This window comes from Labeo rohita, chromosome 14 (assembly GCF_022985175.1).
Source record: "Labeo rohita strain BAU-BD-2019 chromosome 14, IGBB_LRoh.1.0, whole genome shotgun sequence".
Lineage (NCBI taxonomy): Eukaryota > Metazoa > Chordata > Actinopteri > Cypriniformes > Cyprinidae > Labeo > Labeo rohita.
Window position 1 is genome coordinate 21,701,270 of NC_066882.1, and position 27,877 is coordinate 21,729,146.

The following is a 27,877-nucleotide window of genomic DNA, read 5'->3' on the forward strand; positions in this document are numbered from 1 at the left end:
ATCCCCTTCAGATCATCTGTACTTTCCCTCCATCTCCCAATATCCTTCTTTCCTATCTTTTCCTCCATATCTGTGCTCCCTCTATTTCCATGCACCTCCATGTCTCTCTTTTTCCACCCCGATCCTTCAGAGGAAGCGTGGAATGGAGGGAGATAAGGGAGAGGTCAGTAACTCAGCTGCGTGAGCTCATTTGAGACGAGAGGGTCAGCATGACGGCCCGGCGCTGCCGTCTGTCTCGACCGGTCGGACGCACAGATGATAACTATCCCAGCTGCTGTTTCACAGCCTGGAATGATGGACTGTCTCCATCATGAACCAGATGCCGCTGAGTTACCAAACATGTGGTGATAATATGGAAATACATTTTACATCTATCTATCCATCCATTTATCTATCTGTTTATCTACCTAGACATTGAAGGGCCTTCCTAGTTGAAGTAACAGTCCTCAAAACCAGTTCAAACCAGTTGTTTTATTTAATACAATATGACACCGTTATTTACAACCAGACAAAAAAAGATGATCCATTATTTATAAAAACATTAAACGATAACTTTGGTCATTCTCTCCTTAAGGAAGCAAAGTTGATATAAAAAACAAAACGTAAACAATATCATAAAGGCAGTAACAAATCTCTGAGTCCTTTGGAGACCATGTTTCTCTGTAAACAGTGTGAAAACTGAAGAGTGATGGCTCGAGCTGGGTCATAAGAAGCGTTTGATTTCCGTACAACGTCCGTCTCCAGCTGCGTCCACACCTGGATCTGCTCATACGCTCAGGTATGTGCAGACCTTTCTATTTTAGTTTATTTTGCAGGTTTTTGGACACACTAGGATGGTTTTCAGGTGTGCAGAGTGGCGTGTTGTGTTTATCTGACAGAGGGGGAGGCCAGTAGGTGAGCGGGCTTGCAGGGGATCGGTGGTTTGACACATGGAGAGTTAGTGGTGTTGAAGTTCTTCCTGAGCTGAGCCACACGACCGCCATACATTAGACCGCTATCCTTTTCTTTCACCAGTCCTTTTGAGAGAAAGAGAAGAAAGATTGTATCATTAGACATGGATACAAAACATGCGCTCTGATTGAAAACCTAGTGAGTTGTTTTGCTGTCTGTTGTCTACACAAGGCAGCATATAATGTTAGCATGCTGCTAAGCTAATATATATATATATATATATAAGAAGAGTTATATATGAAGAGTTTATTTGTAAAAAATATGAAATATATATACATATGTTTATTTGCAAAAACATACATTTTCAAAAATCATGTTTTTTTTATGTTATGTTTTTGTTGCGCTTTATTGTGTTAGTTAGCTGTATTATTATTATTATTTTTTTTTTTTTTTTTACAGAAATCAAACTAACCCAACTGTAGTTTAACTGAGATTAGGAATGCACAATGAAAAACATGATTTCTGAAAATTGTTAATATATGTGCCATATGTGTGTGTGTGTGTTTGTATGTGTGTGTGTGTAGATATTAAATAATTATTTATAAATGATTTACAATATAATTTATATATAAAATAATTTAATTAAATATATAAATTAAATATTTTATTTTTATTTTATATATAAGGTATTTTCTTTTTCTATATATATGGATTGTTAATTTTGTTATTTTTACAAATAATATACAATATTATAAATATACAATTCGTATAATTTTTATAATAATTTTTATTACTATATTTATATTAGTTAGATGTAACTATTTTGTATAAGGTAATATGCAATATTTACATTTATAAATTATTTTAAAAATGCATTTTAAATAATTTACAATGTAATTTAAAATAATTCAATTAATTTAATAATTTACATAGATTTAAATACTTTTAAATATATAAAGTAAATGTTTTTACATTTAAATTTATGTATATATTAATATATTAACACTATATGTTATATAATATATTAAAATATTACAAGAATAATATTATAAGAATATATATGTAACTACTTTGTTTAAGTATTATAGAATATTTACATTTCTAAATTATATTGGAAAGAAATTATATTTAGAATGTAATTTATTATATATAAATTCAATATTTTTAAATTTTTTATATATATTAATAAACAAAACTGAACTTTTTATTTATATATATTATTTATTTATTTATTTTATAATATAATTTATGTGTAAACTAATTTAATTAAATATAAAAAATATTTTTTTCAGTTTTTTTATATAAGGTATTTCTCTTTCTATATATGCATTGTTTTATTTTATAAATATTATATTATAAATATAAAATGTATATATATTGTATTTATTTATATTTGTTAGATTTAACTATTTTTCATTACATTTAGAAATTATATTGTAAACAATTATATTGTAAATATTGTAAATGTAATTATAAATATTTCATTAAATAAATAATGTACATACATTTAAATATTTTAAATTAATACAATAAATATTTTAATATATAAATATTTAATTTTTAATATATATATATATATATATATATAAGATTCAACTATTTTTACATTTTAGAAATATGATAAATTATTTACATGTATAAATAAAAAGCGTGTGTGTGTGTATATATATATATATATATATATATATATATACATATACTGTCTATATTGTTTCATTGAGCTTCTCACAGGTCATTATGGAATTGCCTTCGTTGTTAAAGATACATTAGATACTGCCATAATAATGCTGCACACCATATGGAATAGGCTTTGAGCCTGAAGCGCGCCTACGATGCTTTAAAATTCTGCTTATGTAGTCAGCTCACTGGGTTTGGTTTAGAGCTATGATGACCTCACGAGAGGTCAAGACTAAGGAAATAATCAAGCAGAAATTCGTGATTACGAGACTTTGACTGTCTGTAAATCACTGCTGACTTTAAAAAGCTGTTAGACCCCTGACACAAGCCCGCCGGGGATTATAATACATCCACAGCTGTCCCTCTCTCTCTCTCTCTCTCTCTGACTCTCTCTCTCTCTCTCGATCCTCCTTTCCACCCACTCAAGGCAGGTCTAGAGGTCACAAGAGGGAGAAGTAAGGAGAGCGACAGCAGGCAGAAGAGAAAAAAGTGAGAGGAAGAAAGTAAAGGACGAAGAGAGTACAAATAACACAAGAGTGAGGCAGAGGGTAAAGGCTACGGGAGTGATGACTCAATTTGAATGTGTTAAACGGGGTTAGACAGGTGGTCAGGGAATAGGTGAAGGGGTGATTGAGGTAAAAGGGGGAATGGGGGGTAGAAACAAGACAGAGAGATGGGGGAGGACGCTTGTGGGGACCGTGGGTGACTTCAGAGACAGATGCTGTGGAGAGCGAGACTCAGAGGAGAGGCCAGGGGAGAACTGTATTTTTAGACTCTCCCTGAGGGGTCTAAGCCTGGAGTTCCGCCCCTTTCACGCTTTTCCTGTGAGACCAACTCTCTGCCATCACTTTTTTCCTTCCGCACTGATGTGGGGGTCTTTATTATGCCCTCTACTTGCAGTTTTTCCCTTGTATTCACGTGACGCAACCTCTATATCCAAGTTGCAAGCAACGGCACGGCAACACAAGATCGTTCCCGTTATAAGGACTGAAAATGTCCAACCAGGTGTAATGTGATAAAGTCATCAGCAATAAAGAATATAAAGAAATTCTAAATATTCTATTCAGATTTGACAATGCAATGCACACTAACACATTTCAGGGACACTGACACTCATATTTACACGAACGTCAAAACTTGTTTTTGTAAAATGTACTGAACTGACTGTAATGTTTTTTTTCTTGTGTGTGTGAAATTTTAAACAATTAAAATTCTCTGAAACATATGACATATTCATATACATACATATATTTATTTAAGAAATCCCAGAATGCATTGACAGGCCTAATGAAAAATTTAATGAAAAATAAATAAATTAATAATCCAAAAAGCACAAATGCACAAAACAGGAAGTATTATGTCAAATCTGAATATAGTCTATAGTTGTAAATCTGAATATATATATATATATATATATATATATATATACATATATATATATATATTACATTGTTAAATGTATATATTATATAATAATAATAATAATAATAATAATAAACAATATTATAAATATAAAATGTATGTATATATATATAGATGGAATCAATTAACTATTTTGTGTAATATGCAATATTTACATTTATAAATAATATTGTAAAAAATGCTGTAAATAATTTACAATGTAATTAATTTTTGTAAATAATTTCATTAATATTTTACATACAGTTTAATTTAAACATATAAAAAATATTTACTATATTTATTTTCATATAAATTAAACAGATGTAACTTTTTACATTTTAGAAATTTGAGAAATTATATATATATATATATATATGTGTGTGTGTGTGTGTGTGTGTGTGTATAGTGAAATTGAACTTTATTTATAAATTAATTACAGTATAATTTACTTATATACATATATTTATGATTTATATTCATATTGTCAGTTGTTTATCTATCTATCTATCTATCTATCTATCTATCTATTTATCTATCTATCTATCATTACATCTACAAATACACGTATTTATGCAATTTACACATGTTACTTATATATTTATATATTTATAATATTATATATTCGCATGTAAATAAACAACTGCCGGTTGTTATAAATCTATAACAATGCTATAAATGTCCTGCTCTCATTTGAAATAAATTACTTTCGGGTGATTTGTTGAGATCACTTCAACAATAAAGAAAAAAGTATATGACGTCGACAACTTGTCGCGATAGTGACGCAAGCCGTACCACGTGACAAAACTAGATCGTTCCTAGTAGACAGCTGTGTTGATTATAATGGGAGCAATCTAGTTTTGTCACGTCTCTCTCTATTTCTCTCTCAGGAGTTGAGCCGCAGTTCCTGTTGATGTTTCTCTGGCCGTTCCCTGCAGCCGTGACCCCCTGACTGCGTTATGCTGTCGCCATGGAAACGTGGGATCAGCGCAAATTCCCGCTCCAGCGCACACATATGCGCGCGCGTCCACACACAGATTGAGTCACAAACACACACTGACTCACACTCTCTCCCTCCGTCACACACACACACAACAAACCTACACATGACCCAAACGTAAATCATCATTTATCCACTTAACATTACATAAATAAACTTGTGTGTGCAATATTATGTGAGGTGACAACACAAACGACACCTGACCAACATCTGCCATCCCGAGCTGAAAATCAGGTACAGGTACGTTAATATGTTTGAATCCTGTGAGCTCGTATTTGTTTTTTTGTTTCAAAAGAAGTTTGGCTGAAGTTGATGTGTAGGTCTGTAGAAAGGGCAGCATTGTAATACGCAAAGCCCAGCGCAAAGTTGCTTGTTTTTAAAAACACTAGCCGCAGCTGGTAAACAAAGGAAAGTGTTGCTGTGACTTGTGTGTCCTGTAGGAGGCGCACGGAGGCCCTACGTGCTGTGTGTTGGCAGTGCTAATGTCATTAGAAGTCCACTAGATGGCGATTGATCTCCATTTACATTGACAACAACATGAATGTCCCTTTCTTATGGTAAGGTTTTTATAAACCACATTTTTAACTGAACGTATATGATATAACTTATTATCTGTTACTTTTCCATTATTATTATGAAAATGTTTTAATCAAAATTAAATACTACACACATGCACACAAGATAGATAGATAGATAGATAGATAGATAGATAGATCATTATTTCGTAAACTAAAATAAATAAATATAAATTGTGTTTAATTTTGAAAGTAGAAGTATTTAAGGTCATTTATTTGATATTTGTCTTCTATTAGGATATTTTGTTTAATAATTGTTACAATTCTATTTATATGTTTAATATTTATATATTTGGTGTTAGAAATATATGACAAATGTTGTTTAATAGTTATATTTATATTTAATATTTAGTATATTGATTTTATTAATATTTAGTATATTGAAATAATATTAAACAGTATTATAATATATATTTAATCACACACACACACACACACATATATATATATATATATATATATATATGTATATTAAATGTTAAATACTCTTGTGCTTTGTAGTGTATTGTATATATGCAAATTCCACTTCTGTGCTCTTACCATTTTTACAATATAGTTATTAAATAATATTTATATATCTGATAAAATTTATATAATATAATTAGGTATATAAATAGTAATATATAATATTATATAAGTAAATCATATATAAATATAAAAACATTACACATATTAGTATTGATTTTATAAACGGTGTTTATTTAATTTTGGTGTTTAACCAATGTTCATTGCTAGGAGATTGCTAAATTTACAAACATTACAAAAAATTACAAACTGAATGAATAGATTAACAGATAAAATTTATAAATAATAAAAGTTTAGTTTTTAACTCTTGGGATCCAAAAATATATATTTTGTCTCTAGTTTTTTCCCTAATAAATGTTAGATAAGATGATAATAATGTTGTGCTTCTCTTTGTTTCTTGTTCTGTGCTGTTTTTGTAGTATAGTGTGTTTTCATGGCATCGCCCATATTTCACGACGTCATCAATCGGCCAATGCCACTGAACCGAACGCAATTCGCATATTTTGCTGATTATTGCTGCTGAAAATGGTCATTTATTATCTTGTTTTGGGCTGTACTAATCAGTTGGACCAGGAAAAACATTTGGAGTACTATTGACTGCCAAAAGTTATAACAAATCAAGGAGAAAAGTGCAAAAAACTGTCTGAGGAACAAAAGGCATTTGTGGTTGGCCAAACTGAACCAGGATTTCCAAGGAAAGAATCTTAACAACATTCATGTTTGTTCTTATCATTTCCTGTCAGGTAGGTGAAATATTAGGCTAATATCTAAATTAATACTGCTTGTGTGAAACTTTACCACCTATTAACTTTAGGTTGTCAAAATATTGCGCCCTTTCCTGCTAAGCAGCTTCCACACATTTTTCCTCCGTGGTTTGGACAGCATAAATTAGTAGAACAACATATTTCGTAGTATATTAACTGTGCAATCCATGCTGTTGTTTACATCCGAGTATCGCCAATATGGCCACGTATCCGGGTAACTGACCAAATCATGATGTAAGTGCAAACCCTCTATACTGTTGAAAGAATACCCAGGGTTAATACCTTTGTCTGGTGTGTCCAGTGGGTGTGTCTTGTTGATTGACAGCTGCTCTTTCATTGCTCTGTGCAGTTGAAGCTCTCTAAGTCTGTCTGCTACTGTTGTCTCTGTGGTGCTCCTATGTGATCTGTAAAGTCCCGTGTCCTCCTCCGCGCTGCCTGAGTCGGAGTCATCTGTTTGGCCTCTGGTGTCGTCAGCTGACTGATCAGTACCGCTGTCCTGCTTGGACTCTTCGGAGACTGTCGTAGAATCGCTATACTCCTCTGGTTTCTGTGGCAGATTGAATGAAACTCATTTGTAAACACTTATAAAATTGGAGTTGACAAATTCAGAGACACAAAGAGAGATGGAAGTGTGTGCTTGTGTGTTTGTGTTTGTGTGTGTGTGTATTCCCTCTGGCAACGTGGCACTGATGCCATCTGATACCGTTTAATTCTCTGCCCAGGCTCTAAACCATCTGCTCAGGGGAGCCTGGCCTGTCCAACTACACACACCCATCATCTTATTATTATTATTGCTGCTCTTATTATTAAAGTCACACACATATCCATCTTATTTTTTACGTAAGAGAGGGTGTGGTCATTTATACATGTTTGGGTCTGGCTTCCGGCCTCATCTGCCAACTTTTTTTAAGCTGTACAAAACTGTTTGTTTTGCTAATTGATATTGTAATTTGCTGTGTCTTACCATATTATTTTAATGTATTATCTTAATTATGAACACACTGATTTGTAGCGCAAACAGTTTTACAGTTTACTGCATGTTGTTATTCTTGTTTTTCTCAATAGTGGGTAATGAACTCGACGTCTCACCCATAGGCGTATTTCCGCATTGAAGAAAAAGGTGGATACATGTGCTGTTGTTTTGTACCAAGGTAATGATATATTACTATTCAGCCTATGCCTTCTTAAAGGGATATTTCACCCAAAAATTAGCTAATCTTTAATTACTCACCCTAATGTCGTTCCAAACCTGTAAGATCTTCGTTCGTATTCAGAACACAGATTAAGATATTTCTGATGAAACCCGAGCGCTGTCTGACCCTGCATAGACAGCAATGCAACTGACACGTTCAAGGCCCAGAAAGGTAGTAAGGGCATTGTTAAAATAGTCCATGTGTCATCATCATTTATTTTATAAAGCTACAAGAATATTTTTTGTTTTATTCAACAATTTCTTCTTTTCCGTGTCAGTTATCGACATGCATTCACAAGAGTACCACAAAAAATCCGTGCTATTTTCACAATGTCCTTACTACCTTGTAGTAACTTGGACATGTGATATTCCAAAGGAATTATTATTTTTGTTTTGATTTAAGAGTAAACCAACCAAATCTTTATTTGGTGGGTAATGTCTTTATGTTCATGGGTTTAATTAGAACGAAGGTCCTGTGTGACGTACAAAAAATATATATACCCGTATGCTACAACATTATGTTATAGAGAACATTAAAGCTTGCTGCATTGTTTGGGTCAGTCATCACGTCTCAGTCTGATTGTTGTGCCCGGAACAAGTTATCACACAAGTTATCTATGGAGAGTCAGAAAGCTCTTGGATTTCATCAAAAATATGTGAAACTGTGTTCCAAACAAAGGTCTTACAGGTTTGGAACGACGTTAGGGGGAGCAATTAATGACAGAATTTTAATTTTTGGGTGAACTAACCCTTTTTCTTGTTAAAATCATCTGCTAAATGAATGAATATAAAATGTATATGTCATAGTTTTTTGTTTTGTTGTGCATTTGTGGCAATTTTAATTTTTGAGTGATAAACACAGTTTTGGAACTGTGTTGGGATGCCACTTTTTGTCCAATACAACATTATTTCTGAAGCAAAACATCTCAAGAAACAGTGCAGTATACCTAACTTTCTTTCTTTCTTTATTTCTATAAATTTGATCAAGACATTAGCACTCCCACATACCTTTAGCAGTAGCTGGATCCCTGGTTCTGTGCTGGTTTGATGTGCTCTGCTGGTCAAGCTGGTTTGTACAGGTTCTACTTTTGCCCTGTAAACAAAGAAAAACACATTTAGCTCTGTGGTTTGAGAATAGTTAGATTGCTATTAATTCCAATAATGTTTGTTTTTGAGGTGTAGTACAAGTGTATTTTTTTATCTGTTGTTAGTTAGTATTTTTCCTACTGTTATTAAGGTTTATTATATGCCTTTCTGGAATTTATACCTACTGCAGTATGCATTTGTTCAAAATACAGTGAACCAGTTTTGAGTGTTATTACAAATTAAAATTACTGTTTAAAAAAATTTATTGCAGTAATGCAAAGCTGAAATTTAAGCATCATTACTCCAGTCTTCAGTGTCACATGATCTTTCAGAAATCATTTGAAACATTTCTTCTTATCAATGCTGAAAACCATTGTGCTGCTTATATGATTACAGTCAATCATTATCCCTTTCATAGTGTATTTCTATCTGCTGATACTATTGAGAGGGTTTTGCACCTGTTGATAGTATTAGGGTTGGCCGCTGTCTTGTTTCTCAGCTCGGACAGGATGAGTTTTGGAGATTTGAGCTCGTCTGGTTCTCCGATAATAAACACATGCACGTCGCCGTCACTGCCCAGCAGCCAGCTCACACTTTTACAAGGGCCTGAGGACAAAACAATAAACATGCCAAGAAAATCAATATCTGAGAAACGATACATAAATGAGCAACACAGAAACAATTAAGTTCCGAAGACAAAGATGCACAACAAATGCAGCAGCTCACATTTAGTTGCTTTCTGAACAAAGATAGTGGCTGTTTTTGAGGTTTAATAGCCTGTATTATGTTATTTAGATCTTCTTTGGCAGTTTAGCATGAACCAGCGTAAAGTATATTTCTCCACTGATGGCCTTTTAATATTATATTCTGTTGCATGTTTTTTTTTTTGGATACAGAGCTCTTTGAGATGTTAACCAGCCCGTGACACCATGATTTCCAATATTACACTCTGTAGTGTGTCCTTTTCAAAGACAGATGGCGCTGTCACAGTGAGTGAAATTGATGCACACTGTAGGACGCCTGCTCTGGCTTAGAAGTGTGTAAATGCTGTTCAGTGTGTAGATGTCAATCCCAGCATTCATCAGGCTTGTATTATCACCTTACAGACACTTGCACCAACTCACAAAGGCTATGAATCCTTCCCAGTGACCCTCATAATTATTTCAGTGTGATTTAACCTTCTCAGATTACACCTAATGTTTGAAGGCAAGAAATGAAGTGTGATCAACTGATATGTGGTGCTTACGTAAGAGGCGACAAAGAAGATCCCTGTGCAGATCATAGGGGACTGCAGTTTAGCTAAATATTCTGAAAGCACATTGTAATCCCATGAATAGCAAAGTGGGAATTATGGGAAAAATCTTAAGAATTTCCCAGCATCGAACCGTTTGTTCCAGCAGGGGACAATCTGTTTTTCTTTTCCATTTTTTGCACGCACGTAAGGGAAAACCTAACACCCTCAGTTCCAGCAGAAAAGATTACGTAAAGAACCGGTTCTTCAGGTTGACAAAAGCCACACTATGTCCAGGAGTGAGACAGATCAAATGGCTTCCATGCAGGAATGATTTTACAAGATTTTTGTCAGAAATTTCAGAAATGTTCAGTATGTTGCTGAAACTACAAAAGTTACATAATATTAAACTGGCACTCATCTTTATAAGGTATTTTGTCACGCTAACGGTTAGATGTGTGTTTGTTGGTGTGTTTGTGTATTTCTTGTTGTCAAGGTCACATGGTTCATCTGCATATGCTGCTTAAGACATGGGGTGTGTGTTTGACAGGTGATGTAACTGCATAATGATGAATGTGTGGGTTTTTTGAGGAGTGTTTCTTAAAGCACTATGACCCCACTTGAGCCCAGGGCTTAATCCGGTCAGCGAGATTTGAGCTACACCTCGTAAAGGAACGCAGCTTATCAATAGCTGAGCTTTTCCTTTCTTTTATGTAATACAACTACAAATGCAAGACAACAAGCCCTTAAAAATCTGGTTATACAATCCCATAGGAGACTTTTATAGCTTGAAAATCGGTCTTTGTTTCTTCTTAAAGGGACAGTTCACTCAAAAATGAAAATTCTGTCATTAATTACTCACCCTCATGTCGTTCCAAACCCGTAGGACCTTCGTTCATCTTCAGAACACAAATTAAAATATTTTTGATGAAATCCGAGAGACTCTACATAGACAGCAACGCAACTATCACATTTAAGGCCCATAAAGGTAGTAAGGACAGTATAAAAGGTAGTATAAAATAGTTCATGTGACATCAGTGGTTCAACTGTAATGTTATGAAGCTACGCAAATACTATTAATAGTTATTTTTGTTTTCTTTTGCACAAATAGTATTCTCGTAGCTTCATAAAATTATGGTTGAACCACTGATGTCATATGGACTATTTTAACAATGTCCCTACTACCTTTCTGGGCTTTGAACATGCTAGGTTTTGCTGTCTATGCAGGGTCAGAAAGCTCTCGGATTTCATCGAAAATATCTTAATTTGTGTTTCAAAGATGAACAAAGGTTTTACGGGTTTGGAACAACATGAGGGTGAGTAATTAATGACAGATTTTCATTTTTAAATGGACTATCCCTTGAACACCTCAAATTATTTGGTCATGAGTTAATATTAGGATTTTTGACTTTAAAGAATGTTTAGTCAGTATGTTTAGTCATAAGCTCATTCCTTTGGCTGAGGATTTCCCAGACTAATTTGTGCTTCTAAGTGATTTACTTCTTTAGAGGACACATCTGGGAAAATCAGGACGGGTCATGCTGCAAAGACGCTCCTGGAGTGTGACATCACATCCTGTTGCTCAAATTCGTTGACGCATATTAGGTGTCTATAGTAATTTCCCAGGCTTATTCCTAGTCTAACCACACCTCGAAGTCTCCGTTTGGTATCCATTTAATCTAATAGCTTTAAAAGAGAAACAATTGACATATGACAGAGATCTCATTGATGATTTTTCTCTCCAGTGGGCAGAGAGTCTCGGGTACAAAGTTCCAGCGATAGCTCGTATTTTTGTTTGTCTGTGTGCAAAACTGCCAACGGAAACTTTAACAGTATTTATCTTGACGCAGAGCTGACACACAGTATCAGCTGAGGCAACTGAAACTGGCCACAAAGTGCTGAGCGAGAGAAAGACAGACACAGCTGCGTTTTACAATGCTGCCATTGACATGAGCTGTAAACCCTGTCAGATGTGCGTCCGCCGAGAGAAAATCAAAAGAGTACAGAAAGAGATTTGACTGTGTCCGTGTCAAACTGAAGTAAATGAATAGGAGGCAAACTGCATGACTGTGACACAGCAGCTCTCTTTTGTGCAAGAGCTAAACATATCACAAAGGCCCTGTGTTACACGTGGCCCATGTGACTTGATGCTTTTTTTGATGAGAAATAGAAGCTGGGGGAGAATACCAGCACTACTGATGGAACACTTACGAGAACATTTATGTCCTTGAGCAAATGCTGTTGTCAATGTCAATTCCTGTTCGGTTGGATTCCATCGTCATCAACACATGATGACTGAATGTTTTTTTTCCCAGCCAGAGAACATGGGTTCAAGTTGTCACAGAAGTTACAAACATCTGATGTTTTGAAATTCCATTTATATTTATGCCATGTTACGCAAACTCTTGTTCTCTCATTTTTTTCTTCATACTATCATTTGCGAAAACTCACTACTGGCTTCTTTTTTCTCTGTTCTTTAAAGAAGTTTCATTTTTAAAGGAATAGTTCACCCAAAATTTATTTACCCTTAGGCTATCCAAGGAGTAACTCACCGTACTTCTTTGAAACAGATTTGAAGAAATTGCACATTACATGACATGCTCAAACACAGTGATTAAAAACATCACAATAATCCAAAAGCAATCCACCAGTCTATGAATTAATGTCTTGTGAAGGGAGAAGCTGTTTTTGTAAGAAACAAATCCATCATTAAGGCATAAACTTTTAACTATCGCTACTGGCCAAAATAGTTCAATGGAAAAAGTCAATCCGTCTTCTCTCATCAAAATCCACATATGTGTTTAGAACTGTTTTCAGCTGTAAACACTGCCTGATCCGTGCGTATTTTTTGCCTGATTCAGATGAGACGACTTTTTTACTGGAGAAGAAAATACAATGGATAGAGCAACTGATTGCAATTAAAATGAATTAAATTGAATTAAAATGTGCACTAATGATGAATTTATTACTAACATGCAGCTTCACAAGACACTAACTGATGAATTATTATGATGTTTTTATCAACTGACAGCACCCATTCACTGCAGAGTTTTAGTAATGCTGAATTTCTCTAATTTTGTTCTGATGAACAAACTATTTCATATACACATTGGATGGCTTGAGGGTGAGTATACACTACCAGTCAGATTTTTAATGTTTTTCTAAGAAGTCTCTTCTGCTCACCATGCCTGCATTCATTTGATACAGCAAAAACAGTACATTTTTGAAATATTTGTACTATTTAAAATGACTGTTATCTATTTGAATATATTTAAAAATGTAATTTATTCCTGTGATTTCAAAGCTGAATTTTTAGCATCGTTACCCCAGTCACATGATCCTTCAGAAATCAATCTAATGTTCTGATTTGCTGCTCAAAAACATTTATTATTATGTTGGAAACAGCCGAGTAGATTTTTTTTTCAGGTTTCTTTGATGAAAAAAAAAAAAACTTTTAAAATCTATGGAACTTTTCAGTTCCACAGAAAATTCTTTACAGTGTAAAAAGGTAATGAAATGCTCTTCGCACTTAGAAAAAAAGTTTCTTTTGAGGAATGTTTGCTAAAAGGTTCTTTGGGAAACTAAAAATGGCTCTTTAATGGTTGCTCTGTTTCTGCATGTTGTGCTTCCTGAGAACATTCCATGCCCAAATCTCTGGCAAAGCACATCCTCGGGCATTAGTGTTAGAAAGCCCTGAAATGTTTAGAGGAATTTACAGCGACAGGGCCCCTACGGCATTACAAGAGTTAGATCCCAAACGAGGCTCAACTGCTTACAAATGCTGATGCTAGGGAGATAAACAGTAATCTACTGCAAGATGATTTGCATGTGAGTGTTGTGGTGCAAGGTCAGTGTTGAAAAACTGGAATTTGGCTCCGGTTTCGCCCTTGCAGCTGTAGCGTGCCTCTACAGTATTGTTATGTGACTCTTTCTCTCTTTCAGGTCACTGCATTTCCTTTGGCCCTAAAAATATGTGCTCACCTTGAAATGACGTTCGAACATTTCGCACAGGTATTGATTTTCTTGTTACATCAGTGAGGGCGTGTTAAAAGATTTATTTTGAGTTCCTTGTAGCACGCTGCTTTCATAGAGATTGCTGGAACTGCGTAAAAGGAGATTCAATAAAGGTGAATCATTCTTTGGCTACGTCCACACAGCAAGGGGTGAATTTACTAAATAAGGCTCTAAATGTTTTGAAATACACTGTAAAAAAAAAAAAAAAAAAAAAAAAAAAAAAAAAATAGTTGAGTCAACTTAAAATCATTTGTTAGCCTGCTGCCCTAAAATTTTAAGTCCAGTCAACTTAAAATGTTAAGCTGTACTAAGTGACAACTTAGATATTTGAGTTGACTAAATGAAAAAATTAAATCAACTCAAATATCTAAAAGTAAAACTTTACATTTCAAGTTGACTAAGCTTTTTTTTTTTAGTTGACTGAACGGTTGGTTAACTGCAGCTGGTTAACAAATTATTTTAAGTTGACTCAACAAATTGTTTTTTACAGTGCAGCACTGCACTGTCAGTATTTGAATTACACTACAGTTGAAAGATATTAATACTCTGACTTAGTGACACTAAAGGCATTTATAATTTATAATAAACGCTGCTTTTTTGAGCTGTCTATGCATTATATTATCTTCAAAAAATCTTACATAGCTGTTTTCAACATTGATAATAATCAGAAATGTTTCTTGAGCAGCAAATCAGGATATTAGAATGATTTCTGAAGTATCACGTGACGTTGAAGTCTGGAGTTATGATACTCAAAATTCAGATTCTTTTAATTTGTAATAATATTTCACAATATTACTGATTTCACAGTATTTTTAATCAAATAATGCAGCCTCCATGAGCATAAGAAAGCTATTGTCACATTTTAAGTGTGTGTGTATAGTATTTTTCTCGCTTCTAACAGAACTGAAGTATATTCAGCTCTGCTGCTGTGTGAATGCAGCCATATTCACTGTTACCCACTACATTCACTATTCATAATCTTCTCCATAGGCTTCAATTCAACTATTTCGCCTCATGTGCTCAATTTATGGGTCTTTGAGGTTCAATCATGACGTCACACACTGAAGAATGTACAGTTAATAACACACTGTGACCTGTCAGAGTGACACAAAAGCATTTGGCTGTTCTGTAAATAGTTTTTGTCTCCTGTTGATGCTCACAGAGTGACAGATGTGGCTGTATTTTTAGAAAGGGTGTGAGTTCATACCTTTCTTTTGCCGGAGCTTTTCTTTTTTTATCCCCTCCCTGCCCTCCTTCTCTTCCCGCTCCTTCCAGCGCCGGACTTGCTCCTCTCTCATTTTGAAAAAGAGGATCTTCTTCTGTTCTTCATTCAAGGCCTCGAGTACATCAGGGTCAATGTACATGTCAGTTAGGATTTGCTGCAGCATTTTGTGTTTGTTTTTGTGTTGTAGGCTTTTGAATAAGCGTGCTAGTGTACAAAAATGTTTTCTGAAGAGACCAGCTCCTTTTTTGGTATTCTTGTTGTCCTTTCCTCAAACAAAAGCTCCCTCTATCTTCCAGAGATTGGCATTTTAGATCCTGCTGTTGAGTTCGTTCCTGTCCCACACTCTGGCCATGTGATTCAAGTCTGAAAGAGAGAGAGAAATGGGAGGAGGTGAAAAAAAGAAAGATCTATTGCAACATCTGTTGCCAGTTTTGTTTAACCCCTCTTAATGGGCGACTCTTTTATATCTCTGGTTTAATTAATCCTGATTTCACTCATAAAACAACAAAGGTTCCCACTCCAATTTCCTCTTTCTGAAGAGAGCACAGAAAAAACAGAACAGTTTTATTGTTTTTCAAAGCTTAGGAGGCTTAATGAAACTCTTAGATGTTAACAATATAAACTAAATATTTAAATGTAAAAGTTTGTGGTCAGTTTTTTAAATACTTTTATTCAGCAAGAATCTGTTAAATTGATAAAAAGTGATAGCAAAGACTTATATTGTTAGAAAAGATTTCTATTTTGAATAAATGCTGTTCTTTTTATTCAAAGAATCCTAAAACAAGTTTCACAGGTTCCAAAAAATATTAAGCAGCACAACTATTTCCAACATTAATAATAAAAGTAATCAATCAGCATATCAGAATTATTTTTGAAGGATCATGCGACACTGAAGACTGGAGTAATGGATGATGAAAATGCAGCTTTGCATCACAGGAATAAATTATATTTTAAAATATAACAAAATAGAAAACCATTAATTTAAACTGTAACAATATTTCATAATATTACTGTTTTTTCTGTATTTTTGATCAAGTAAATACAGCCTTGATTCTTGAAAAACCATTAAAAACCTTACTGATCCCAAACTTTTAAACGGCAGTGTATGTGTAAGCATATAATAATAATAAATGAGAGTATAAAAATAGTTTGTCAGTCTTATTATTATTTCTTAACATAACAGTAAAGCATTATGCAGGTTTTATTATGTGACAAGAAAACTATACAGCTTAACGAACCCCTATAAATATTTTGACTTTTTTTGTGAATGTCACTCTAATACAATTTCTTGTTGTTGATAATTTAACAATCATTTAAATGTATCATATAGACTCTTTATAAAAATAAAGATGCTTCACAATGCCATAGAAGAACCTTTTTTGTTCAAATGGTTCCATAAAGAACCTTTAACATCTAAAGAACCTTTCTGTTTCACAAAAGGTTCTTTCTGATGAAAGAAGGCTCTTCAGATTATAAAAAGGTAAGAGATGGTTCTTTAAGTCCTTTGACTGAATGGTTCTTTGTGGAACCAAAAATGCTGTGAAGAACCTTTTAAAGTACCTTTATGTGTAAAAACTTGTCTGACTGTAACTATTCATAGAAAGGCCAAAATATGTGATATGCTTTAAATACTTGTTTGGTTTCATTGTAAATTTTAAAAACATTTTAACTTATTCAAAGCTGATTCATTGTTTATTTTTGCCTTTTAATGATACTTCATCTCATTTTCTCTTAAGTCGCACAAAAAAAAACAAAAAAAAAACACGTTTTTTTTGTTTTGTTTTAATTACGTAAAGACATTAAATACATGTTCACCATAAAAGATTATTCAAGTAATTTCATTGCATTAACTGAATTTTAATGTACTGCACCATTAACTTAATAGTTCTGGATCTTTAGGTGCATTATATTAGGTACACTATATGAGTAAACACTTGTCTGACTGAGTCATTTTAATATATTTGCCATTTCATAGGACAAGCAGAGGTCAATGAATGTTGTAATAGCATGTCTGTTTATGACATCATAATAGAGCTGTGAACCCACTCAGATATAAATAGAGCACGTGAAGCGAAAAATTCTCTTTTTTGCCCGATGACGCATTTCAATAGTTGAATTGAGCCCTACGGAGAGACTTTTGAACACTGATTCTAGTCAGGAGTACAGTTTGAGATACTATTGAGAAATTATCTGAAGCTTTTAAGGAGACACACTTGAGATGATCACACTCTCTACTTAATCTCATTGCTGTCTAGAAGATGCAATATTGTTATATTAGTGATTGTCATTGTGATTTTCTCTCCTGTGGGGGTTAAAGGAGACCGTTAGAACTGATTTTATGGTTTGATCCAGCTCAGTTGTGTTGACAATAGCAGTCTGTTTTATTCCAGAGCTCTGTGTGTGATTTTCCTCTCTCTGTTGACTTTGGCTAAATGAGCATCTATATTTCTCTCCCTCATTGACTTTATTTAGTTGTCTCATTCAGTAACTCCATCCCTGTTGCTGTTTACACAGATTACTACAGCATTTCAGTCCTTAACTCTCTCTCTCTTTTTCTTTATTTCTCTCAGCCAGAAATTAATCCTACTCCACTACCATTCCTCAAACAAAGAGCCTCTCTATTTAGAACCAATCATGCACCAGGTCAGACATGTTTCTATACCAAACAAACTAACAAAGCCATTCAAAACAAACAAAGAAGCAATAAATTAATAACCATCTGTGCTTTTTAAGTAGAGCAATAAGGAACAAACACAACAACAACTTGAGTTTACTCAAGACAAGCTAACAATCTGAGCATAAAACTAGTTAAAATGTAGCTGAAATAACATGATAAAATTGTGATGATGCACTTTGGGCACGTTAGGGATGGACAATAGAGACAGACAGGGACTGAGACATTTACACAAAGACTCACAGCACAAAACACTCTGAAAGTTGGCAAATGAGCAACTATAAGAAACAAAGCAGGAGAGAAAACAGCCGTTAGACAGATCAGAAGCTCTGTAACTCTAACCAAAACAGACTTAGTTCTTTAGCACATGACAGTGGATACAGAGAGATCGAGAGAAAGAGAGAATGAAAAAGCTGTAAAGATGAGGACAAAGAGACTGCTGAGTGCTGATGAAGTGTGCCGAGAGAGAGAAAAGTGAACTGGTACTCACATTCAGAGCTGGAGAAGTGTGCTGTGGAGTTGTGTTGGTGAAACAGGCAGCAGCAGCGTATGTGTGTGCGTGTGTGTGTGTGTGTGTGTGTCTTTCTCTCGGCTGCTTTTGTATTTGAGTGCACTACTGGTGTGACATCATCTCTCTCCCTCCTTCTCACAGACTTCCTCACTCTAACTCTCCTTCTTTGTCTCCTCCCTCTCTCTCTGTTTCAATGTGATTCATTGGCATAACAAAACCAGCTACATTTGAATGGCCTAATCAGCAGGCTAGACTGATGTTGTTATATGGGAAATAGTAACAGTTTACAATATACACTGTAAAAAAAAAAAAAAAAAAAAAAAAAAAAAAAAAATGTTGTTGAGTCAACTTAAAATAATTTGTTACCCTGCTGCCTTAACATTTTAAGTTCATTAAACTTAAATAAGTTTTGTTAACTTGAAATGTTAAGTTGTACTAAGTGACAACTTATATATTTGAGTTGACTAAACAACAAATTTGGTTTGGTAAACTTAAAAGCTGGGCATGTTACCTAGCTGCCTTAAAATTTTGAATTAACTTAAATATCTAAGTTGCCACTTAGTACAACTTAACATTTCAAGTTGACTAAACTTTTTTGAGTTGACTGAACTTAAAATTTTAAGACAGCTGGGTAACAAATTATTTTAAGTTGACTCAACAAATTGTTATTTACAGTGTAACATTAACGTTTTTAAATATACTTTTATATTGCCGTAATTTCACATTAATGTAGAAACAACATTAAGATTTTAATATTTGTTAATTTTTTTTTAATGACTGAAGGTGAGTATAACTGATACCTGTACCATTACTGATGTCTCTACGAAATTGTAATTTTTTTCCTAATATTTAACCGTTGACTATAGACAGTCAACATGACAGTGTAACAGAGCTATCAATTTTGACATTTATTAGACTTTAAAAAATAACTTCTAATTTAAGTGAACTTAAGACAATCTTCACATAAACCCAATTACTTAAATCTGCCTTTCAGCAAAATATACAGACAATGAATAAAGGTATCAAACACTAAAAACTAAATTTAATATAGAAGAATCCTTAAAGCTGCAAAAGTTATTGATTTACTCTTTTTTTTTTTTCTTTTGTTCTTTGATTAATAGACATCACAGCAGCTGGGTTATTAGGTTATTTGGCTGCTGTTACTTTAAGAGCTGCCACTGCTGAATGTGACACGAATCTGACATGCATGGTTGTAGTTTTATTCGCGCTTTCTGCGACAGCCGCCACATTTTTGTTTGCAATTGCAGCGTGTGTGCTACGAGCACAGTGTAATGGCTGACACAATTACTGACTTATGGCCTGACAGCATCTCATCTGACCACAGTTCACTGTTGTTCTACTGAAGCTCCCTTGTCACTTGTACCTTTCCCATGCTCGTTTGACTAGCTCCTGGCCCTGAAGTTAGAAAAATTTTCCCATTTGATGTGGTTGTAAAGACGCTCTGCCACTAAATAAATGCACTTCTTGTCAACAAAAGAAGAGACAGAAGCAACGGTTGTGAGTGGGGTGGCCAACTCTAGCCCCTGCATTAACTGCGTTAAATATATATATATTTTTGTCTCATATTTATCTCACAGATATCACACGGGCAGCAAGAGCAATTTGCTGATTTTGTCCTGATCTATCACAAGCTTAAATGTGATTTTATACAACGGTTCAGTAAATAAGTTGATATTGTGTTATATTTTAAACACAATATTATATGTATTTGCTCAATTTTGCAGAGAACATATTACCTTTAAAGCCATAGCAAAATTGTTTTGCGTCCCAGGGAAACACAGCGGTGTTTAGTTTCTGAATGAATCCACGTTTTGAACGAATCCTGTGAACCAATGATACAAAGGCTTATTCATAAAGAGAGCCATTTACTTCATTCCTGAATGAATCAGCCATTTGAACAAATTGAAGAATTGAATAAATAACTCATAAAGATATTTACCGCCACCTGCTGGCAGATTAGGTTTCTTATTTAGCGTATCATTTCATTTAAAAAAAAATAATAATAAAAATAAAAACATTAAAGGGACAACCCCCCCCCCCCCTTTTTTTTATGTTTTATGGAACATAAAAGAAAGTATTATGAAGACTATTGGTAACAAAGTTGTTTTGGTTACCAGTGACTTTCATTGTATGAACAAAAAATACTGAGATGCTTCACAAATTATCTTCTTTTATGTTCCATAGTTTACATTAGGCCATTGCAGCCTGAATGTGTAATAAATTATGTTAAATTACATAAAATATTTATTTCTAAAGCTACAATTTGTAATGTCTACTTGATACATACTCAACTGACACAAAAATAGCTTTTAATAATTTTTGGGGGGGTATTTTCACAGTTACATTTATTTTTCAGTCAATGAATCTAAACATTATGTAATTAATCAGATTAAAAATTGTAATCAACTGACAGCCCTAAATATGAACCTTTTAGAACTAATGATACAGTCCTTAAAAATTTGAATAATGCAATTACTAGAATAATCTTTTATGGTCAACATGTTTTAGAGGGCCTAATTATGTAATTAATTAATTATGTAATTAATTATATAATTAATTGTGGGACTTCAAGACAAAAACATCTAGGTGGTCTAACTTTAGAAAAAATGAGACAAAATATCATTACATTGCAGAAATTCTTGAGAAAGTGAGTGCCATTTATTATTTGCTAAAAAAACAAAAACAAACTGAATCAGTTTTAAAAAAAGTTAAAATACTATTAACATTTACAAGAAAACCAAATAAGCGTATTAAATATTTTGTCCTTTTTTTTATGAATTTTCTTAAATTAATTAAAATTAAATTAAAGAAATTACATTTTTCTTTGCACATTTCTTAATTGACAAAAAGTGTCTTTATATTAATGAATAAAAAAATATATATTTATTGTCATTTTAAGTTCATTGCATTTTATGCATGTTTGTTTCAAAGCTTTTTTCTTTAAAGAAATCTGTCATTTTGAGGGCATCAGCAGACGTAAATGAATACAGGACAGCCAAATGCTTTTACGTCTGTCTGACGGGTCACTTAGTTTGTTATTAATTCCATGTCTTTTGTGTGTGACGTCATAATTGATCTTTAACCACAAAGACACATTCATGTATAAATTAAGTGTGTGACGCCAGAAATTTTCTTTTTTTTTCCCCATGACGTATTTCAGTAGTTGAATTGCACCCTGTGGAGGGACTTTTGAACACTTCTATAGTCAGCAGTGCGGAATGAGACACTCTTGAGATCTTATCTGAAGCTCTCAAGACACAAGATTTACTACACTCTCTGTTCATTTTTATTGCTGTCTGGAAGAAATGATTCACATTGTTATTTTTCTTTCCTGTGGGAATTTTGGGACAGTTTTCTTTCAGTTTTCTGAAAAAAATATTAATGCTAATTATTAAAAAAAAAAAAAAAAAAACATGATATTATAAAGAAATTTTAAAATTCAAATATGTTTGAATATTAAAAAAAAGATTAAATTATTTAATCAAAACAATCTTTAGGTAAGTTGGAATTTAAATATTTTAGAATTTTTAGATTTTTTAAATTTAAATATTTAGTCATTCAAGGAAAAGGTATAAATGTTTTTCATGTAGGTGTGAAATGGTGTCTTCTGTGCCAAAGACAATAGAGAAGCAATAAATGAGTCTGAGAACAAAGACGTCCACACATCACAAAACCCAATGATCTCTATAGAGCCCTGACTGAATAGAGCATTGAAAGCCAAGGGGGGTTGAGCTGTGAGTGTGTGTTGGCCAGAACTGAAGTGTAAACATGTGAATGAGGCTATCCAGTTAGTAAAGGAGGAAATCTCCACTACAGATACTTAATGTGTTTGTGGGTGTATGTTTTCACAGTGGATAATGAGAAAACATAAGAGGAAACCAGAAATAATGACAGAATTGTACACTTCTTTGACCTGTAGTGCAAACAGAATTCGTCATGACATAACAGGTGGTTTTCCCATCAAGGCTCACAAGTGAAGGTTAGTTCAACAAGGAAATGAACCCGTTTTTCTACGAACTCGAGATTTGATTTAAAGGCTTTCTTAAAAATCTCATTTATTCTGTAAACAGTCTCCTCCTTTTCCACAATCGCCTGACTTTTGGTTATCACAGTCATGACTTGTTACACATGTTACACACCCACAGTGAATGGAGTCATCCGGTAAGAGATAGTTCATCCAAAAAAGGAAACCTGTCATAATTTACTCACCCGTGTTGTTACAAACCAGTATGTCTTTCTGTCTTCTGTGGAACACAAAAGACATCTTGAGAAATGTCGTATTGTTTTTGGTTCAGTGGAAGTCAATGGGAGCCAGTGTTTTTAGTTTGCTTTTTTTTTTTTTTCTAAAAGTGAGTAAATTATGAGTTTTTATTTTTGGGTGGACTATCTCTTTAACACAGATCATTTTTTGTTAAAAAACTGAATAAGTACACAATTGAATTTCAATGAGATTCACATAAGATTTAGATTTTTTGTTTTGTTTTGTTTTCCTGCAGTGAGATTTGAATAAGAGTCACATGATGTTTGTTTTCCTGCAAGCATGCGTTGTAAATTTCCTAAAAAATTTCCTTTGACTCATCAAACTCATGAAATGCGGGTGTGTGCGCATTCTGAAAAACAGGAAGTGTCTGGTTAAGTGTACTGACCTGTTTACTCTTCCCTGACTCATGCGCTGTGGTCATGTGACTTTCGCCACTCTTTTTGAAATGGACCACATGGGTTCATGTGAGCACCGTTCATGCCATGCGAGTCTGCATACACAACAATGGAGTGTAGTGCGGGTTTGGGTTCATATGGTATATGTAAACACACACACACACACTCTCACACAGCATATTTGACTTTCAAAGCAATCCCGCAGACTGGGAATGTTTGAACACAAGAGATTTCCATAGACTCTTTTGCTGTTCCAGGGGTTTGAAACTGTTTGTGATCAGCTTTAAAATACACTTGAGGGATCTCAAATCAACATGGATATCTTTGATCAAGCTTGTTCACCCACAGTAAAAAAAGTGGGTAGGATTTTCACTCACAATTTTAATTCAGAAAATTAAAATCTAGTAAGAAAGCTAGTAAACATCACAAATAATATCAAAGAAACAGCAAGTAACACATTGAATTATACTGAAATAGTATTTTCGGTAGCACTTTAGTATAGGGAACAATTCTCACTATTAACTAGTTACTTATCAGCATGCCTATTATTGTTATATTGGCTCTTTATTAGTACTTATAAAGCACCTTTTTCTGGATGACCATATTCTGCATTCCTAATCCTGAACTTAACAACTACCTCACTAACTATTAAGCAGCAAATTAAGAATTTTTTTGAGGCAAAAGCCATAGTTAATGGTTTGTTAATAGCAAGAACTGGAGCTTAAAATAAAGTGTGGCCGTATTTTCTTGTACAACATACTCAACTTGGAAATTTTTTTGTTTTACACTGCATTGAAATCTTATGAGATCCTACAGCAGTCATTTAAACACAGTAGTGTTAATGTTGTGTCAATTTTGGCATCTTGTGTATTTACATATATGTAAATGTTTTTTAACTTTTAGCCAAATTAAACATAGTGGCCTTGCAAGTCTTTGTTGTAAGAGAGAGGTCATATTTCACTTAAAAATAAAAATTAAGTAAATATATGTTGCTTTTGCTTTTTTATAATTAACCATGTATTTTCTTTAAATGTGTATTGTTGTAAGGAAAATAAACAATTCTCTGTCCTGCAATTAAAAAATGCTTCGTTAAATACAACCCAGCGCTGGGTGAAATGTAGACAAACCCAACTTTTACATGTTTAGTTTTATTTAACTCAACTATTGCTTAAAAACTACTATATGACTGTTTTAAAAATAACCCAAAATGGGTTGTAAATTAAAAAATTGACATTAAATTAAAAATTAAAAATAAAAAAAATAAAAAAAATAAATTAAAAAAGACATTACTCCAGTCACATGATCCTTCAGAAATCATTTCAATATTCTATTTTGGGTTCAGTTTAGGAAAAGAAATATATTATTGTGTAAGCAATTGTTGAGTTGAATAAAAAAGACCTAATTGCTGAGTTTGTACATATTTCACCCAGGGATGGGTTGTTTTTAACTTTTTTTACATTTTTACAGTATTAAAACAATTAGATATTTCATTTCAATATAAATACTTATAAATATTTACATTGTGAGTATTTGTTGTACTGCCTATAATGGTGTTGTAGATTTAAAAAAAAAACATGAAATTGCAGTATTTTTTACTGCAGTTTAAACATGCTAATATGAGTCCAGTGAGAATCACCACTGAGAATAATTACTGCAAATGACTGCTGCAATTTATTTAAAAAAAAAAAAAAAATCCAGATTCATTATGGTATTAAGAATTTGCATAATTATCGTGAAAATTGTGTCAGGATACCAAAATGTTACAACTAACATTTTTAAATCATTCCTTAGAAATATGTTCTTATTTTTATCTTTTTTGATTGTAGTGTAAAATGTGATCTGGACTTGTTTTTGTGACATTTACCTATGCATTAATGAAACAATTGCGGGCATAATGATTTGCTGTTCGCTTCAAACAACAGTGATTTGCCTGTGTGTTTTCAGTCTCTAGATTCACATGGAATCACACTGCTGCTGGTTCAGCATTTATAGACCGTATCTGTACAACAACAGTTCACAGAAAACCTGTATCATGATACAACAAGTGATAGTGCAGTGAAACTGCTGCTCGGGGAGGTCAGAAGAAATGCAGGCATGGTAGATGTTCAGAAAATGTGGTCCGTTTGCCTCATTAAAGTCAACAGTGTTTGAACCCAGTTTCAGATCGTTTCAGTTTCATGTAGAGGTTCGATGTCTGTCTAACTGGTATTTTCCCACAGTAAAGGAAAGTTCATTTCTTTCAGTCTATTCATCTTTCAGCCTGACCTGCAGTGACAACATAAGCATGTGAGAATGTGACGGTTTCTGGGTCAAATCCTTATCAGGGTTCATATGGAAATATGTCAGTCAGTTATATAATCAGATTTAATGTATTAGTGTAGGAGATAAACACCTGGGCTGGCAATTTAAAGATTTTAGGTTTGAACCCAACAATGGACCTTCACCATTGACAAAAAGCACATAATCTCAGATTGCTCTGTAATAATTAATAATGGGTGAAAGTGTTAAGTTAATTACTAAATAGTAATTCAATAAAAAATGCAAATCTGTAATGTAGGGCAGTTTATGATCAGTTGCTGTATTATTCACACGTTATCAATAATTTATAGCTTAAGCGATATACAGTTACAGTTTACGTGGCTATGGTGTAATTCACTATTGAACAACGCCCCCTTGTGGTGCATGAGGTTTTAGTTTGTAATCAGGCAAATCCTATTTTTCTTTTTACATGTACCTTATTACAGATTGGCAGCGAAGATAAAAGTCGTTTAAAAAAAGTGGCAGAGGCCGGTTGTTTATATGGTTAGATTAACATACAATGTTATTTTGAGTTCTGTGTGTAACACCAAATTGGAGCTGTTGTTCTGAACTATAAACACATTTTTCATATCAGAAATAATGCTATCTAAAGCAAGTGTGAGTAGATGTTTGCTTTTGCACCTGGATGCTCTGCTCTATAAGGATTTATGATGCTAATACAGAAACTGTCTCTTCTCATTTCTTCTGCATTGATCTTCTGAAGAGACTGGACGGAGTGTGATTATGAATAAAATGAATGACTGTCCATCGCCAAACAATGCAGGACCTTAAAGCTTCAATGTCAACCCTTTGTGTCTCACGTCGAAGGGTAAGACAACAAATTATTATTTTAAATGATCTTTTCAGTGTCTAACAATGATACAGAAGTATCTAATATGTCTCAAACCAATAACTGGACTGCTAAAGACATTTGCAAGGTATGCATTTTATCAGTTCATGCATTCACAAGGGAATTAAACCCATAAACTTAAAAATCAAACCTACGACAGAAAAGATCCACTAATAATTTCAATGTAAAACAGTCCCTGTGAGAGCTGATACAGAATTGCAGTTATTGATAGATAGGATGGCAGTTTGTAAACATTATTTTATTTATTTATTTTTTTATTAAACTAGGATAATATAATTAAAACAAATATCTAATTTATTATTATTAAAATAGTTAAATACTTCACTATTTTAAAAGCTGTAATATTTTAAATAATAATAAAATATTTTTTTTAACAATAAACAAATTAAGTTTTAAAAGGGTTTGTTCACCCAAAAATGAAAATTCTGTCATTAATTACTCACCCTCTGACTGTACGGATACAAAAGATAAGAAATTGTTGAATAAAGTTTTTTTTTTTTTGTCTGTTTTTTTTTTTTGCGCACAAAAACTATCCTGGTAGCCTTAACATTACAGTTGAACCACTGATGTTATATGGACTATTTTAACCATGTCCTTACTACCTTTCTGGACCTTGGACGTGGTAGTTGTGTTGCTGTTTATGGAGGGTCCGAAAAAAAATCTTAATTTGTGTTTTGAAGATGAACAACGGTCCTGTGGAACAACATGAAGGTGAGTAATTAATGACAGAATTTTCGTTTTTTTCTTTAAGTTAATATCAAAGTGATGTCAAAATTACTTGACTACTTAAGTTCATTTCACTTTATCCGGCCACTTTAAAATACTTAATAAAACATTCTGTTGAAAGAAGAAGTCAAGTTAAAATTCTAAACCCTCATAAAATCGAATACACAAATAACAAATTATTGTAATAGGTTAAGTAGATAAAAACGGCTGGTGTTGTTATAATTATGAAAACATTTCTTACAGTGTGCATCATGGCTGTCTGGATTTAGACCAAGCAAATGTTTGAAGCAGATTTGTTGATGGAGTGTGAGATCTGCTGCTACGTCTGGACTGACCGTATGGAGGTCAGAAATCAGATGTGATTTAGGCCTGTGATGCCCCATGCCAGGCCAGTTGTGAACGGCGATACACCCAGCCTGTGGGATTTTGGGTAAGCATGTGGAGTGTTTGTGTTGGAGAGGATGTTTAGGGATTGGTATAAACTCACACCCTATATGGCCCCTCCTCCACTGCATCATAGTGCCAACCTGACAGCTCGTGCA

At 33.6% G+C, this 27,877-nt stretch overlaps 1 protein-coding gene and 1 long non-coding RNA gene across 2 annotated transcripts; one reads left to right on the forward strand and one right to left on the reverse strand.

Annotated features, from left to right (window-relative positions):
* Nucleotides 1-451: 451 nt before the first annotated feature.
* Nucleotides 452-18,885, reverse strand: zgc:92242 (uncharacterized protein LOC436899 homolog). The gene is made up of 6 exons (XM_051127238.1): nt 18,743-18,885; nt 15,561-15,941; nt 9,567-9,714; nt 9,031-9,115; nt 7,113-7,377; nt 452-1,016 (listed from the first exon to the last, which is right to left on the reverse strand). Exons 2-6 carry the CDS (start codon nt 15,739-15,741, stop codon nt 868-870), a joined length of 828 nt encoding a protein of 275 aa, XP_050983195.1. The 5' UTR covers nt 15,742-15,941; nt 18,743-18,885; the 3' UTR covers nt 452-867.
* LOC127175913 (uncharacterized) lies at nt 4,921-27,877 on the forward strand. Its single transcript, XR_007829038.1, has 5 exons — nt 4,921-5,206; nt 5,407-5,523; nt 7,896-7,981; nt 26,463-26,567; nt 27,579-27,877. It is a non-coding gene; the product is annotated as an uncharacterized LOC127175913 (long non-coding RNA).